Here is a 14,416-nt window from a genome sequence, read left to right as displayed (position 1 = left end):
ACCCTCCACTCTCCTCTGCAGTGGTTTAGATGCAGCAAGACCCATCTGGTCCCTCCGCAGGCACGGGCCACCTTCCCCAGACTTCCCGTACCCGCTTAGTCTGCTCCAACTGCTCAGCCAGCTCCTCCACAGCCTGCGAGTGCTTCTGCCTCATCTCCTGGATCTGGGCCTCGTGGGTCTTGGCCTCGTCCTCGAGAGTCTTCTTTAGAATGCTCACTTCCTGTTCACGTTTCGACCTAGACAGAAAACAAGCTCAGAGTGAAGGCCAAGCATCTCTCGGGGTGATGCTGTCCCGTGGCTCATCTCTGACGGCAGAAGCCTGAAAGGGGCAGAGCCACTTCACATAGCTTCTCTCTCCCCTAGTTTTTAAAGACAAGTTCTCACATTGTGATGCTGGCCTTAAACTCGCTGTGTAGCCAAGAGTGACCTGAATTCCTGACGCTTCTGCCTCCATCTCTCAAGTGCTGGATTACAGGTGTGAGCCACCACGGACAGACTCCCAAAGTCTCCCTATCACTGTCCTCTTTCCTTCATCTTCCTCCCTCCAGCCCAACCTAGCGTGCACACTGCAGAGACTTGTGCCTCTGCAGCCCTGGGGTCCACCCTGTCTCACCAGGCTCTTCAGCAAGGCTTCTACCCAGTGGAGGAACCCTGAACATGCATGCTCCCTGATTCATGCACAGTCAAACCAGTGTGTGTGTGCGTGCGTGTGTGTGTGCGTGTGTGTGTGTGTCTGTGTGTGTGTGCGCGCGCGCGCGCGCGTGCACGCAGAGGACTGCACCTTGGCCAGCCCTCCCCATCGACATGCCAGGTAGCACACCTCAGTTCCTGCTGGGCAGCTGTGGAGTCCAGAGTGTCCTCCAGCTCTGTCTTCAGTGCCTCCAGCTCTTCTCCAAGATCCCGTTTCTGCTTCTCAGCTTTGTTCCTGGAGGCTCGCTCAGACTCCAGGTCTTCCTGGAGCTCGGAGATCTGAGCTTCCAGTTCTCGAATCTTCTTCAGGGCCATGTTCTTCTGGGAAGCTTCTTCCTCCACTCTGCCAAAGAGGTCAGTGGCATCAGTATGAGGCCGCTCTCACCGGCAAGGAACAGAAATGCGCAGAAGAGCCTTAGGAAGGTGGAGCCGAAAGCAGCACCTGGCAGTCACAGGCATGGACTGAGGATCAACCTCAGCAGAGCAGAGACACCCTGAGTGTTTGGAGCAATACCATGTGGAGCTGGAGAGATGGCTCGGAGGTTAAAAAGAGCACTGGCTGCTCCTCCAGGGACCTGAGTTCAGTTCCCAGCACCCACATGGTAGCTCACAACTGCCTGTAACTCTAGTTCCAGAGGATCTGATGCCTTCTTCTGAACCCCACAAAGACACACGGAGACACACACACATAATTTAAAAATAAATATTAAAGAGACATACCAATTGAGAACTAGACAATAGAATTATTTCATTTCTTAAATTAAGATGGCCTTAAATATATAAAAATCCAAACATTTACTGAAAAGATACAAAGAAATAAAACATAGGTCATGATGACTATATCTAAGTAAAAATGTGGATGTGCTATGAATTTACATGATTAAGAAGAGCTCTTAAGGGGCTGCAGAGATGGCTCAGTGGTTAAGAGCACTGACTGCTCTTCCAGAGGACCCAGGTTCAATTCCCAGCACCCACATGGTAGCTCATAACTGTCTGTAACTCCTGTCCCAGGGGATCCGACACCCTTACACAGACATACGTGCAGTCAAAACACCAATGTACATAAAATAAAAAAATAAATGTTAAAAAAAAAAGAGCTTGTGGCAGATGGAAGGAGAGAGGGAGGGGCTGTACATGCAGGACAGGGCATGAGGAATCTCAACCTTCCGTTCAGTCCTTAAAGGAAATGTACACAGGGCATTGTGGCTCAGTAGGCTTGCAACCAAACCTGATGGCTGAGTTCAATCCCTGGGGCCCACAGAATGGAAGAAGAGAACTGACTCGGGCAAAATGTCCTCCGACCTCCACATGTGTATCACGGCACATAATCCTTGTGCCCCCCCAATAAATAAATATAAAAAAGTATTAAAGAAAGAAATTGTTTTTAGTATATGCCTATAGCCACAAAACGAACTAGAAAGGAAAGAGCAGGGGGCAGGAGACCCGAGAGGGGAAGTGGCCAAGGAAAGGGAGAGGAAATGGGTGGAAGAAGGGAAGGGGAGGGAGGAGAGAAAGGGTTGTGGATGGCTCTTTGGGGGATTAAACCCCTGAACCACACTGTTTGTGGATCAGACGGGTCTTGCCTCATTCTCACTGCAGTACCAGGAGGGGTTGGGGAGCCACTGCACAGTAGCTGGGCCTCACCTGGCCAAGGCAGCCTGTAACTCCTCCTCTTTCTTGGCCAGCTGCATCTTGAGCTCTGCGATCTGCGCCTGCAGCTCGGCGATCTGGTCGCTGAGGTCGGTGGAGTCTCCCTCCAGCTTGCGGCGGGTCTTCTCCAGCTCCTGCCGCTGCTTCTCCTCCCTACGGAGGCGCTCTGCCAGGGAGGGCAGGAGGTGACACAGAGCCCTCAGTGGCCACGGGCTCTCTGGCTGCTCTTAATTACTTAAATGACACCAAACACTGCGCACTTGGAGGACACACGGACGGTTTAGAGGTGCTCGTGCACTCGGTCCCACCCAGCTCTGAGCTGAAGCTACCAAGGCCTCTGTGTGCCCAGGGCGACGCGGCACCTGGAGTTTGCTGCTTCTTCCCATCACAGCCGCCAAAGGTTCAACAACCTCTGAAACCGCGGTGCCTGACACATGCGGTATCAAAGCTTCATGCTTATCACTCCTCACACAGGCAACCGTCCGCCCATACAGTGATGAGTCTGCAGCACAGACTCCCAGGAGAGCCAGATACTTATGTCCCTAAAGCCCGATGGCCCTGTCTTGAGGCAACGGCCTAGCACTGCGCTGGGCCCAGCTTGCCCGTGAGCTGTGCACGACTCCGCACTCTGGCGGACAGGACACTCGTGCCCGGCATGCCTCACCTTCCAGGTCGGTGATCATCGCCTCATGCTTGTTCTTGAGCTTGGCCAGGCTCTTGGACTTCTCCTCCTCTTCCATGAGGTTGGTAGTGAATTCAGCTATTCTGTCTTCCAGCAGCTTCTTCTCCTGAAGGTGGAGGAAGAGTATCAAGTGTTCAGCGTTGGCTAAGCACACACTTCAGCTCCTCCAAAGGACTCGACCAGAAATGTATGAGCCAAGGTTAAAGCAGGGCCTTAAACACTGAGCCAAGTTCATAAGGATTTACTGAATCAAAGAGGTGGCTGACAGGTCACTTACTGACCTGAGACATCTGGGTAAATTCACATCCTTTGAGACTAAAAATGTAGGCACCCAAGACCTCCCTGGGGTCAGGTAACAAGGACTGCTGGGTGTCAACTAGTTTAGGGAATGGACAAGTGGTCCTGCCCCTAACCCGGAAGAGGCTGCCATCTGGTGTGTCCTCAGTCCCAAAGGCTGGTGAAGCGCTCCACCAGGGCAAGCCTCTCCCCCAGCCCCCTCATTCAGGAGAAAACCCCTGTGTACAGGGTGCTGGTGTACCCTGGGAGAGGCAGCCTACTGCCGAGCAGAGGCATGGCACTGCGGGTGAACGGGCAGGCAAGCATGTCTTGGCCTGGCTTTGCCCTGCCTTCCCCAGGACTGCCTGAACACCAGGCCCCACCTTGGCTAGTTTGCAGTTCTGGTCCTCCATGATGATCTGGTCCTCCTCCAGTTTCTTCAGCTTGGCCTCCGTGGTCACCTTCTCCAGCTGCAGCTTCTGCCGGGCGCTCTCCTCCTCCTCCAGCTGCTCTTCAAGTTCCTGAAGGAAGAGGCGACGTGAGAAGGGCATAGGACACACACACTTGGCTGGCCCCTACCCGGGGAACCTGTATGTGAAGTGGGGCACATAAATGACGTAGCATTACGTTGTTACCAGGGCTGCTTTAGCTGGCGTGCCGCAAAGAGGGCCACGCTGAGGCACAGCTATTTCAAAGAGAGAAGCTCAATGGCCTCAATGTCTAACTGGGTAGAGCTCGTGGGGATGGAGACCTGACGTTGTGAGGGATCCTCGCAAACAGCAAGCCTCCACCAAGATGCCCAAGCGGACAAAGTGTCAACTCAATCTGTGTGCCTGTCTGTGCCACAGGTTGCTCATAGCTGCCAACCCCTTAAACAGCCCTGTGTGCCCCACCCTGTCCGGCAGGAGCAGGTGGTACCTGGATGTTCTGCTGCATCTTCTTCTTCTCGGCCTGCAGGTGCTGGCAGCGCTCCTCCTCCTCCTCTACCCTGGCCTCCAGGTCATGGCAGATCTCCTCCAGCTCCTGCTTCTTCACTGTTAGGCGGGCCCGAAGCTCCTCAGCCTCAGCGCACAGCTCTGTTTCCGCCTGCAGCTGCTCCTGAAGCTGCAGCTTCTCTGCCATCAACTGCAAAGGACACGAGCAAAGGCTAAGTTCCCTGTGGCCTCCTTGTAGTTCAGATGGGAAATGTCCCCAAGGCAGGCACTACAGGCTCGGTTGCCAGTTGATGGCATTGTTAGCTGTTGGAAACTTTAGAAGCAGAGACCTAGTTGAAGCAAGAAGGCCACTGGGCCATGCCCTGGGAGGGGATACAGAGGCCCCGGCCCCTTCCTTCCTCTGCATCTGCCACACAAAAGAATGAGTGGCTCTGCTCCACCACACTCTCTCTGTGACAGTGTTCTGCTTCAGTCAGGGTCCAGAAACAACAGAGCCACTGACCACAGGCAGAATCTCTTCATTCCCTTTTTCAAGTTATTTATCTTAGGTACATTGTCACCGCAACAGAAAGCTGATATATACTCTTCAAGCAGCTCTATGGTGGGTGCTTATGGCTCAGGCTCCCAGCCCCCTAGGACATGGATGAGAACTGCTTCCACCCAGAAGCGCTCAGGCTCCCATACGGCCCCTAACATCCTCTACCTTCCCCCAAGAGCTTCACACTCCCATAAAATGGGCAGAAGGGTTATATGGCAGGTTGGGGGCTAAAACCTCAATCTCCACCCCACTGAGCACCCTCCCTTTAAAACACATGTCTATGTGCCAGGGTGGTGTACAAAGATGCTGATTACTGCTCTCCCACCGGACCGTTTTTTTCCTAAGCTGAAACCAGCCTGCCGGCCCACCGGACCGTTTTTTTCCTAAGCTGAAACCAGCCTGCCGGCTGCTGGCCAATAGGGAGCAGCACTGAGAGCAGCTGGGCTTGATGGCTGTAGCCTCTGGCAGCTACCTGTGACTGCATAGTCTCCATCTCTGTCAGCCTGTTCTCCGCAGCCAGATGCTTTTCTCGAACCTTCACCAGTTCCTCCTCCTTGGCTAACAGCTCATCCTCATGGCGCTTTGAGTTCAGCACCGGCTTGACCTGGGAGAAAAGACAGAGGCAGAGTGAAGCCTGGCTGCCCTAAGTTCCCTCAACAGACCTGCTATTGGGGGGAGGGGGGTGCAATCAGGTACAACCTTCCTAGAGGTCAGTCTGGTACAACACGCCACAGACCTCTGACCCGCTCGCTCAATTACGCTGCAGGACAATCATCTCTACTATGTGCATAAAAGATGTTCACGACAGCACTGCTTATAGTGCCAGATTTAGGAATGAGACACAGATCCAACTATCCTCTAGGGAATGGCTCCCAAGAGCTGACGCTGACAGGAATTTTAAACAGAAAGACGGTGTACACAAGTCAAAGCTTAGCTATGTAAGAATGCATACAGTTTACATAGCTGAGATTTACGGCAAGTGAGAATAAATGCTGAAACATCAGAGCACTGGCTCAGAGTGAAGGGCCTATGAGTGAAGTTTTATGTTCTTCCTAACGCTTTTTGGAATTTAACATATGCAATACATTACAAACTAAAGCAGCCAGAACAAGTTGCAAAGGAACTTTTTTTTTTTTTTTGAGTCAGGGTCTCTATGCAGTCCCTAGCTGTTCTAACTATGTAGACACACAGATCCACCCGCCTCTGTCTCCTGAGGGCTGAGGTTAAGGCACATGCCACCACACCCAACTTGCAAAGGCAGTTTTAGAGACTGGGGGTGCAGAACTTCCGAGGAGCTAGCTGCCATGGGGCACCTCAAGAGGCTAATGTCTCCCACATGGGGCCAGGTAGGACAGGCCCTTACCTAGAGGTGCTGCTCTCTAAGGTGGCCTAGCCCAGGCATTGCCATCCGCAGCAAACAACTGGTATTGCTGGCACATACTCTGGACAGGACAGGAACGGGTTAGGTTCATACGACTAGGCCCTGGCCTGGAGCTGCAGAAAGCTCGTGACGTGGGCAGCCTACGTGATCGGAAGAGGCCGAGTGCCTGCGGAGAACCCACCTTGGTGAAGAGCCTCCACCACTGCCAGTTGCGCAGCCTGAGGTAGGCGGCACAGTTCCTCTGTAGGACCTTCATGGCGGTCAGCTGCTGCTGCCTCTTGGCGAAGGCCCTGAAGGTGAAGAGCACGGTCAGCAACAGCATTGGAGAAAGTGCGCGCGCACACACACACACACACACACACACACACACACACACACACCAACAACTGGCTCATGAGTCACTGAACACACAAGGAAGGACAAGGGCTCAGCACATCCAGCCACTGCCCTCCAATGAGGCACTCACAGGAATAAAGGACGACAAAAAAGCAGACCCCGCTCAGCGCAAGATCTAACTGTGACCTTGGTCATGACTGCCATCTGGGCCCAGGGACGTGGGCCTGGGCTATCCATCCCTGATGCCTCCCTGCCTGAGCCGCTGGTGGTGCACAGGGTCAAAGCATGGGTGATGTGCTTCGAACATGGGTAGTAGGGTGTGTGTTGTGTGGGAAAGCTCCATTTCTCCCAGCACTACAAACCATGCTCGTCTTCAGAGCTTATATTGGGACATGAAGCATGACCAGAGAGTCAAGGACCAGGATGCTTTGCCTGCCGCCCTGCAGCAGGGGAATATAAACCTGCTGATTTTACATTCTGACCTAGGATGCCTCCGTGCAGCCTAAGACTCCATGAGGTCAGGCCCGGAGAGGCCTGGGAGTTATCCCTACATAGTAAAACATGAGGATTACAGTAGGGAGACACTTGGGACAGATCAACGCTCAGTTGACTGGCTCCCATTTATCCCTCTAGACTCCTTCACAACAGCCATCTCTATGTAGCAACAGGAGAAATCCAGGAAGCAGGGAGCCAGCAGGAGCCTAAGGCCTATCCCCAGGCTGGTCTCTGCCACTTACTTCCTGGCCAGGTAGCCTCTGCAGCACGCCTGGAAGCCAATGATGACATCGGTGATCTTCAAGTCCCTCTCCTCCTCCAGGTGGGCTAGCACGCCTGCCCGGAAGAACACTTTGCTCTGGCCGATGCGGTACAGGTTGCTGTCAAGCTCCAAGGCTTTGATCTAGAGGGAGGAAAGCAGACTGTGTCACTCTGTACACTAGGAGGAATGGCCAGGGCCTGCCTCTGCCCAGTGGTCCCAAGGGCCCTCAAAGAGCGGCTATACCTCCTCTAGGAGCCTTCTGCCTCGAGACCAGAGAACATGGGACTCGAGGACAGTGAGTAGGAATAATGGGAGCACGATAACAGACCAGACTGTCAAAGACTCCTGAGACCACGCCTATCTCCTGCCTCTGCACCCTGAAGTCACAGTCCACAAATGCTTGACCAGGACACGCTTCACTGTGAAGCAACTGAAATTCACTGGCACCAAGATTAAAGAAGGGGCCCTGTTTGTGAGAAGTATTAAGGTTTCTGTTTCCTTCTTCTAACTCCTCATCCAGGAGCCCTGCCTCCGTGACTCTTTGAAGCCAACAAGCAGTGGCTACTCACAATGGCCAGACTAGGAATAAGACGCATAAGAAGCGCAGGAAAAGGCCCAGGCGGAGACTGAGTCCCAAGTGTGGCTATGGAGCACTGGGACCACTGGTCACTAAATTACAACCCAGAGTGGGCACTGCACATCAAACCAGGGCAGAAGGGTGTCAGGCGGGGAAGTCCAGATGTTGGGTTAACCGCAGGACCACTCACAGTCCCGGCTGCCTCAGTGGACACACTGAGCACAAATGCCAAAAGAAAAGAGGCCGAGAAAACAACAGAATGTTCCCCAAATAGAACAGACCAACTCTAGTCAGACTCCTCTCCTATGGCCTAGCCTCTCGGGGGACCAAGGATGATCAGAACCTGAGCACACATGCAGAGACCACACAGCACAGGTGTCCACAGGTCAAAATGACCGTCGGACTCTAGTCATGTGAGCAGCTGTCACCCAACATCCAAAGGTGGCCACTCCAGGGAACTGCAGTGGGACTCACCATGAGCACACACGCCTGCTTCCCATCCATGAAGCCCTTCGGGATGGAGTTGGGTGTGAGGATCTCATACCTGAGGAAGGAAAGAGAAGCTGGTCTTCCATCCATGCTTCCCTTCTGCATGGACTAGAGCTCCATCAAAACCTAAGTACGCCCTTCTGGTATAGCAGAGACGTGGTGCTGCTCAGTGAGTCTCCCGAAGACCCACCCACCCCGGCCACACCCTGCTCTTTCTTTGGCTTAATGGCTGAAAAGCAGGTGAACGTGGAAAGATGCTGGACTCCAGGAATAAGCTAGGGGCTGTGCTTTTGCTCCCTGTTATCTGCAGTCCTCATCTGGGAACCAGGGACAGCCAGGCTCACAGATTCCCTGGACACCAGAGATTGGCCTAAGGAATAAATGGCTGCATCAGGGCAACCATCAGCACCCAACAGTCACTAGGAAAGAAAGCACAGACAGTGGGGAGATGCAGCAGTCCCCACCCCACCCCTCCGTTCCATAAAGTCCCTTCAGTGGCCAAGCGTATGGCGCTCCCTTTGCCACAACACCTGCCAACCATCAGTCCTGGAAATGAAACCCAGCACACCAACATTCCTTCCGGGACACTCTCCTCGTGTCAGCCGTTGTGCTGGGTTGGACTCCTGAGATGTCTCCAGGACTCTCAGACATTTGAATGTAAGGTCCCCAGCTGGTGGCCCTGTTCGGGAAGCTTAGCATGGCCTTGTGAGAAGAAGTGTGTCACTGGGGATGGGTTTTGAGAGCTTGGTGTCATTTGGAGTTTGCTCTGCTTTCCATCTATAGTTCGAGATGGGAGCTCCCAGCTTCCAACACCAGTAGGGGCCGGCCTGCCTGCGGCCACACTTCCCTGCCCTGATAGCCATGGACTCTTTCTATGAAACTATAAAGGCACAAGTAAGCCTCTCCTGCCTTAAAGTTGCCCTCGTGGTATCTTATCACAGTAACAGAAAAGTCAGCAATGGCGCTGGAATTAAGAACCAGCTCCCCACAGGGCACAGAGGAAGGGTGCATAGAGAGCGGGCAGGACCCTAGTGTTCATAGAGGGTACCACAGCCCAAGCTGAAGGTTCCTTCAGGAAGCAGTCCACCACATGAGGCTCATCCCGCACGTGGCCTGGGCCAAGCAACGGGCTGAGGCCAGCTCACCTCTGACGGAACTCCTGGAAGACCACTCTGTTGGGAAAGCCCTGGCGGCAGATACGGATGCCCTCAAGGACACCGTTGCAGCGCAGCTGGTCCAGTACCAAGTGTGGGTCCAGTTTGCCAGCCTGGGGAGGAAAGCGCGTTAGATGGTCTCACTGCTGTAACCCGGGAACAGCTGTGTCCTGCCCCGCCGGGCCACGTGTCCGCACCTTCTTCTCGTGGTTGGGAATGATGCAGCGGACGAAGTTGGGGTTGGTGTTCCTCAGGGTGGCCATGAGCTTGGCCAGCTGCTCCTTGTACAGCTGTCCCACGGTACGGAACATGCCCTTCCGTGTCTTGAACGCGCCAGGGAGTGCCGTCTCAGACATCCCGGCCACCTGGTCCAAGCCAATGATTCGATCCACTGTGAAGACCAGAACGCTTGTGAGTGCCAGTGCCACATCAAGGGCTCAGGGGGCACAAGAGAGACAGATGCCACGACGAGGAGGAGGAGGGTCTGTATGGAGCTACAGGAACCTTCTGCTTGGGGCTCAGAAGTGCAAAGGTCTCTGTATAGGACAGACCTGACCTGGGCAGGAGGCACAGGAGAGCAAAGGACCGAGGCATATCTCTAGGGCATCGCCAGGGATGACCTTATGCTCATGTCCCCTACCCTCGCCAACTCTGGAAGCCCCTCCTCTCAGGAAGAATCAATGAAGTTGGTAATGTGTTTGGAACAGAGAGAATTCCCTGAGGCTGACTCTGGGAAGGTGTTAAGCCTGGCTTAGCACAGGTAGGTTCCTGTGGTCCTAGTATCTCGAGTTCATGGCTGCCTTTGCTTCAAAGCACCAGACCAGGAGCCAAGCACTGGGATGTCCAGATATGCTTGGCCATCATAGGCAGGATCAGGGGATTTATTACATATGGTTCTCCCCCAGCAGACATGTCTAAAGCAGGTACCAGGACAGCCCACGGCAGCACTGGAAACCAAAAATCCAGGGCTGGCCCCATGTGGTCCCAAGGGTCTCCCTGGAACATTTACACAGTATCATATGGTACTTGGGAGCTGCCCACGGGTCTTCGTCCTCCAGACCAACCCCAAAAGACATGGCTCTTATCTGTATGGCTCACACCCAGGAGCACTGAAGTGAACTGCTTTCTCCAAGGGAACAGCAAAAACAAATGAAACCAAAGCCAAGAAAGAGCCACTGAGATCAGTTTTGAGCAAGCGCTAGAGTTCTGAAGGCTTCTGTCACTAGATGGAGGTTATGTGCTCTCTGGCAAAGCCTGGTTCGGACGCCTGTGTCACCAGAGTGCTCGTATTTACATAAGGACAGTCTAAAAAAGGAAAAGAAGAAGGGGCTTAAAATGGAAGCCACAGTGGAGCTGCAAGCCATTTGACCTTGGTACCTGCCATGGGGCTTATTTTACTGGCCACCAAAGCCTGGAGGTGAGTGGCTGGAGGAAACACTTGGTCCTAGAGAGGAAGGGGATGTGGCTCCATGGCGACTGTCCCTGTATGTACCCTGCTGCTGACCTACATGGCTAGTGCTCTCTGGATACCTGTTGAAGGATCATACAGCTGCCCTTCAGCTAAACACACAGCAGCACACACTGCACCTGACCCTCATGCAAGACACGCAGCTGTCCAAGCAGAAGACACAGCTGTCCAAGCAGAAGACACAGCCTCTAGCGGGAGCTCTCAGGAGGATGCCAGCGCTTTCATGGTTTCCCTACATGTGAAACTCATCCCAACACAGTCCCTCAGAAGCCTGGCTTCTTGTCAAAGGCCTGTGCCAGGCATCCTGAGGGCAGGAGCCCAGGGCAGCACAGGGAACACAGCCAGGCAGGAGTAGCCATGGGATAAGGAAAGCAAGACAGAAACGAGCAGAAACGTGCACAGCCCTCGGTATGCGACACAAGAGACCACACTCTGGGCAGCCAGTCACCTGATTCTAGGTGGAGAATGGGAAAGCGGCGATAGAAATAGGCTCTCTGAGTGTTCTGCATCTCTGCAACAGAGAGGTTAAAGCAAGACCCAGGCAGAGGAGAGGAAAAAAAATGAGAAAGAGAAAAAGAACAGCTTCAAAGCAACCAGTCTACCAAGAAAGAGAGGCAGAAATGCTCGGATGCTTGGGGACTGCAGACCTGTATGGCAAAGGCTGGGACCACCTGGGGGTTGGCCACCTGTGGAAGGTTCCTGGCCAGAGAGCCAGCCCAAAGGGGCCTTTGCCCTGGAGGAGACAGCTATGGTGCTGCTCAGGGCAAACTGTCCCTTTCAATTTAGACAGACCTTCCTTGTGAGAGTCACAAAGGACGAAAAGCACCAGGCTCGTGTCAGGCTCTGTGTAGGGTGGCTGGGTTCTCTGCAGACTGGGAGGATGATGGCCTACCACGTGTGAGGCAGGGGTGGAGGGCAAAGGGCGTACCATCCTTCCAGAGCTCAGAGACGAACTTGTCTGAGGACTGGTGAAGCAGTGTGGCGATGTTGTCATTCAGAGGGTCCATGTTCTTCATCAGCCACTCATCAGCTTTATAATCCACCTGGGGAAGGCAGAGATCCGATCATGAGGAGCTCTAGGGACACACTCTCCTACCGGATATCAGGGACACAGAGATCCCTTGTGTGAACACCCTCTGACCTGGTACTGCCACCCCCAAGAAGCAAGCTGACAAGTGACAGAGGCAACAAGATGTTCTCTGAGGTTGCAAATGGAAGCCAACCGTTAGGAACACTACAAGCCAACAAGGGACAGCTGAGAAAATGATGTCACAGCTAGCCTCAGAACACCGTCTTCTTTAAGGTAATAAGAACGTGAGCACAAATCCTTTTTATGTCTGCATCACAACATACTCCATGTTGACATTTTTTTTTGTAGTCATAAGGCAAGCTATTTCTGCTTTTTCTTGTCTCCTCCGAACACCCACGTTTTCTATAAATGCATACATTATTTTAACCTTTTTTCCAAATACGTGCTTGATAACACAAGTCCTACTTTCATTGAAGAAGGTTCCAGAACAATACAGGCAGAGCAGCTGGCCTCTTGGCCTCCCTGTCTCTAGCCTGCATGGCAGGGGCTACCACTGAGGAACAGGAAGGAGTGTCCTTTGTCCTAAGATCTGTGCACACGGGCTGTAAGATGGCAATCCAGAGTGGGTGCTGAGCAGCTGCCCTGGACACAGATATGGAGCAGCTAATTTCATCATTCAGACCCTGGGTGGCAGGCAGAGTGTCCCTCTTCCCATGTGATACATCACAGGGCCAGAGACGTGTCCTGTGAGCTTCTGTGCTGGTTGCTGGACACTGCTGGGAGGTGGGAGGGAACGAAGGGCCAAGAAGCCTTCTGTGGGCAGTTGTGTAAATAGTGCTTTGGGTTTTACTGTATTTTTCTGGGGAGTTTTAAGAGAGTTGCTTCAACAGTCTTAGGAAGCACACAGCAGCCTTCACAGGAGAGGGCAGGCCAGGAGAGCACGGAAAGGTTCGAGGTCACCATTGAAGAGGTGCCAACTCAGTCCAGACCGCGTGTTTCAGCTGGTACTGAGGACTGCGGAGAGCAGAGGCTGCTGAGCAAAGCGAGGCTTCACTCGTAGCACAGACTAGGCTAGGCTGAGGTCCCAGCGACACACAGACTGGGATGAATCCCAGCCAAAGGCCAAGGGCAGCTCTATCACAGACCCACGACAATGCAGCCCACGACAATGGCAGGGGCAACTCCTTTCCCCCTGGAACAGCACACAAACGGCAATGTCTGGGGACAGTGTGGGAGGGTGCTACCGCCGCAATTCTTGCGGGAGAAGCCAGAGGTGCTGCTCAGCACTGCAGCGAGCACAGACCAGTCTCCATAATAAAGACAACTGGGCTGCCGGAGGCACGGAAACCCTAACCTGGAGCACTGACCCGTGTGAGCTCCCTTCAGGAGATGGAAACTCAAGAGAGATTTAAGCCCCTTACCAAAAGCTACTCAGTTCGTAATCATCAGGCTCGCATTTCAGCTCCAGATTACAGCCACAGCCCCTCCACGGCTAAAACACATTACACCGCAACCCTGACACCCCAAACATATTCTACAAGCTTCCAAAGCCACAGCTAGGCCTGTGTGAAGGGGCTTTGAATGGCTTACTGCTGTTACCAGTGCATTCCCGAAAGCTGCTTGGGCCACACCTCCACCCAGGCTGCCCTGCTTCTACGCTCTGGCGGAGAGTGGCCAGCTCCTGTCTCACCTTGCCAGCATAGTGGATGATGCAGAAATCGGCTTTGTCCTTCAGCTGCTTGGGCTTCTGGAACTTGGGGTGGGTGCCCTGCTCCTGCACCACCTTCTCCACAAAGCTCTTGTCGGTGGCTTTAGGAAACCAGCACTCCTCGTCCAGCAGGGCCAGGATGCCTGGGGGACCCGCCTGGAGGAAGGGCAGCACGGGCACAGGGTGAGCAGGATATGGAGCTATGCCCACCCACGGGAGAATCTAGGGATGCTGTGGGAATCCTCAGGCTTCTCACACAGAGGAAGGAGCATTCTCCAGAGGGGGACAACAGTGTCATTAGAAAAAGGACTTGAGTTAAGAATTCTGTTTCACGACGCTTCTGGAGTCTGGGCTACAGATGAGAGATGATTGCAGTGTGGCGGGTCTGCAGCCGTGGCCATCGCTAGCAAAGCTGCAGTAAGAATGACAAAATGGGGGCTGGAGAGATAGCTCAGGGGTTAAGAGGACTGGCTGTTCTACCAAAGGCCCTGAGTTCAATTCCCAGCAACCACATGGTGGTTCACAACCATCTATGGTGAGATCTGATGCCCTCTTCTGGCGTGCAGGTATACATGTAATAAGTAAAACGCTGTATATATAATAAATAAGTAAAAATCTCTAAAAAAAAAAAAAAAAAAAAAAAAAAGAATGACAAAATGTACAGCTCCACCGCCACCCCACCCCCCAAGTATCAGATCTGGAGTGCGCAGTGGCTGCCAAAGTGACTGTCCCTGGACTAAGGGCC

General features: G+C 53.4%; 1 protein-coding gene across 1 annotated transcript in view; it reads right to left on the bottom strand.

Annotated features, from left to right (window-relative positions):
• The window catches only part of Myh9 (myosin heavy chain 9), an 81,463-nt gene that overhangs the window by 10,816 nt on the left and 56,231 nt on the right, over positions 1-14,416 (bottom strand). The window contains exons 14-27 of the mRNA XM_060389111.1: positions 13,654-13,827; positions 11,862-11,976; positions 9,663-9,856; positions 9,457-9,578; positions 8,297-8,366; positions 7,226-7,386; positions 6,334-6,442; positions 5,244-5,375; positions 4,217-4,423; positions 3,682-3,819; positions 3,005-3,128; positions 2,335-2,506; positions 821-1,033; positions 92-236 (exon numbers count right to left, since the gene is read on the bottom strand). Coding sequence (XP_060245094.1) covers positions 92-236; positions 821-1,033; positions 2,335-2,506; positions 3,005-3,128; positions 3,682-3,819; positions 4,217-4,423; positions 5,244-5,375; positions 6,334-6,442; positions 7,226-7,386; positions 8,297-8,366; positions 9,457-9,578; positions 9,663-9,856; positions 11,862-11,976; positions 13,654-13,827 — 2,076 coding nt within the window. The remainder of the gene's footprint in view (positions 1-91; positions 237-820; positions 1,034-2,334; positions 2,507-3,004; positions 3,129-3,681; positions 3,820-4,216; positions 4,424-5,243; positions 5,376-6,333; positions 6,443-7,225; positions 7,387-8,296; positions 8,367-9,456; positions 9,579-9,662; positions 9,857-11,861; positions 11,977-13,653; positions 13,828-14,416) is intronic.

The sequence above is a fragment of the Meriones unguiculatus genome, chromosome 8, assembly GCF_030254825.1.
Source record: "Meriones unguiculatus strain TT.TT164.6M chromosome 8, Bangor_MerUng_6.1, whole genome shotgun sequence".
NCBI lineage: Eukaryota > Metazoa > Chordata > Mammalia > Rodentia > Muridae > Meriones > Meriones unguiculatus.
Note: the sequence above shows the minus strand (reverse complement) of the source record. Positions and strands in the feature narration are given on the sequence as shown.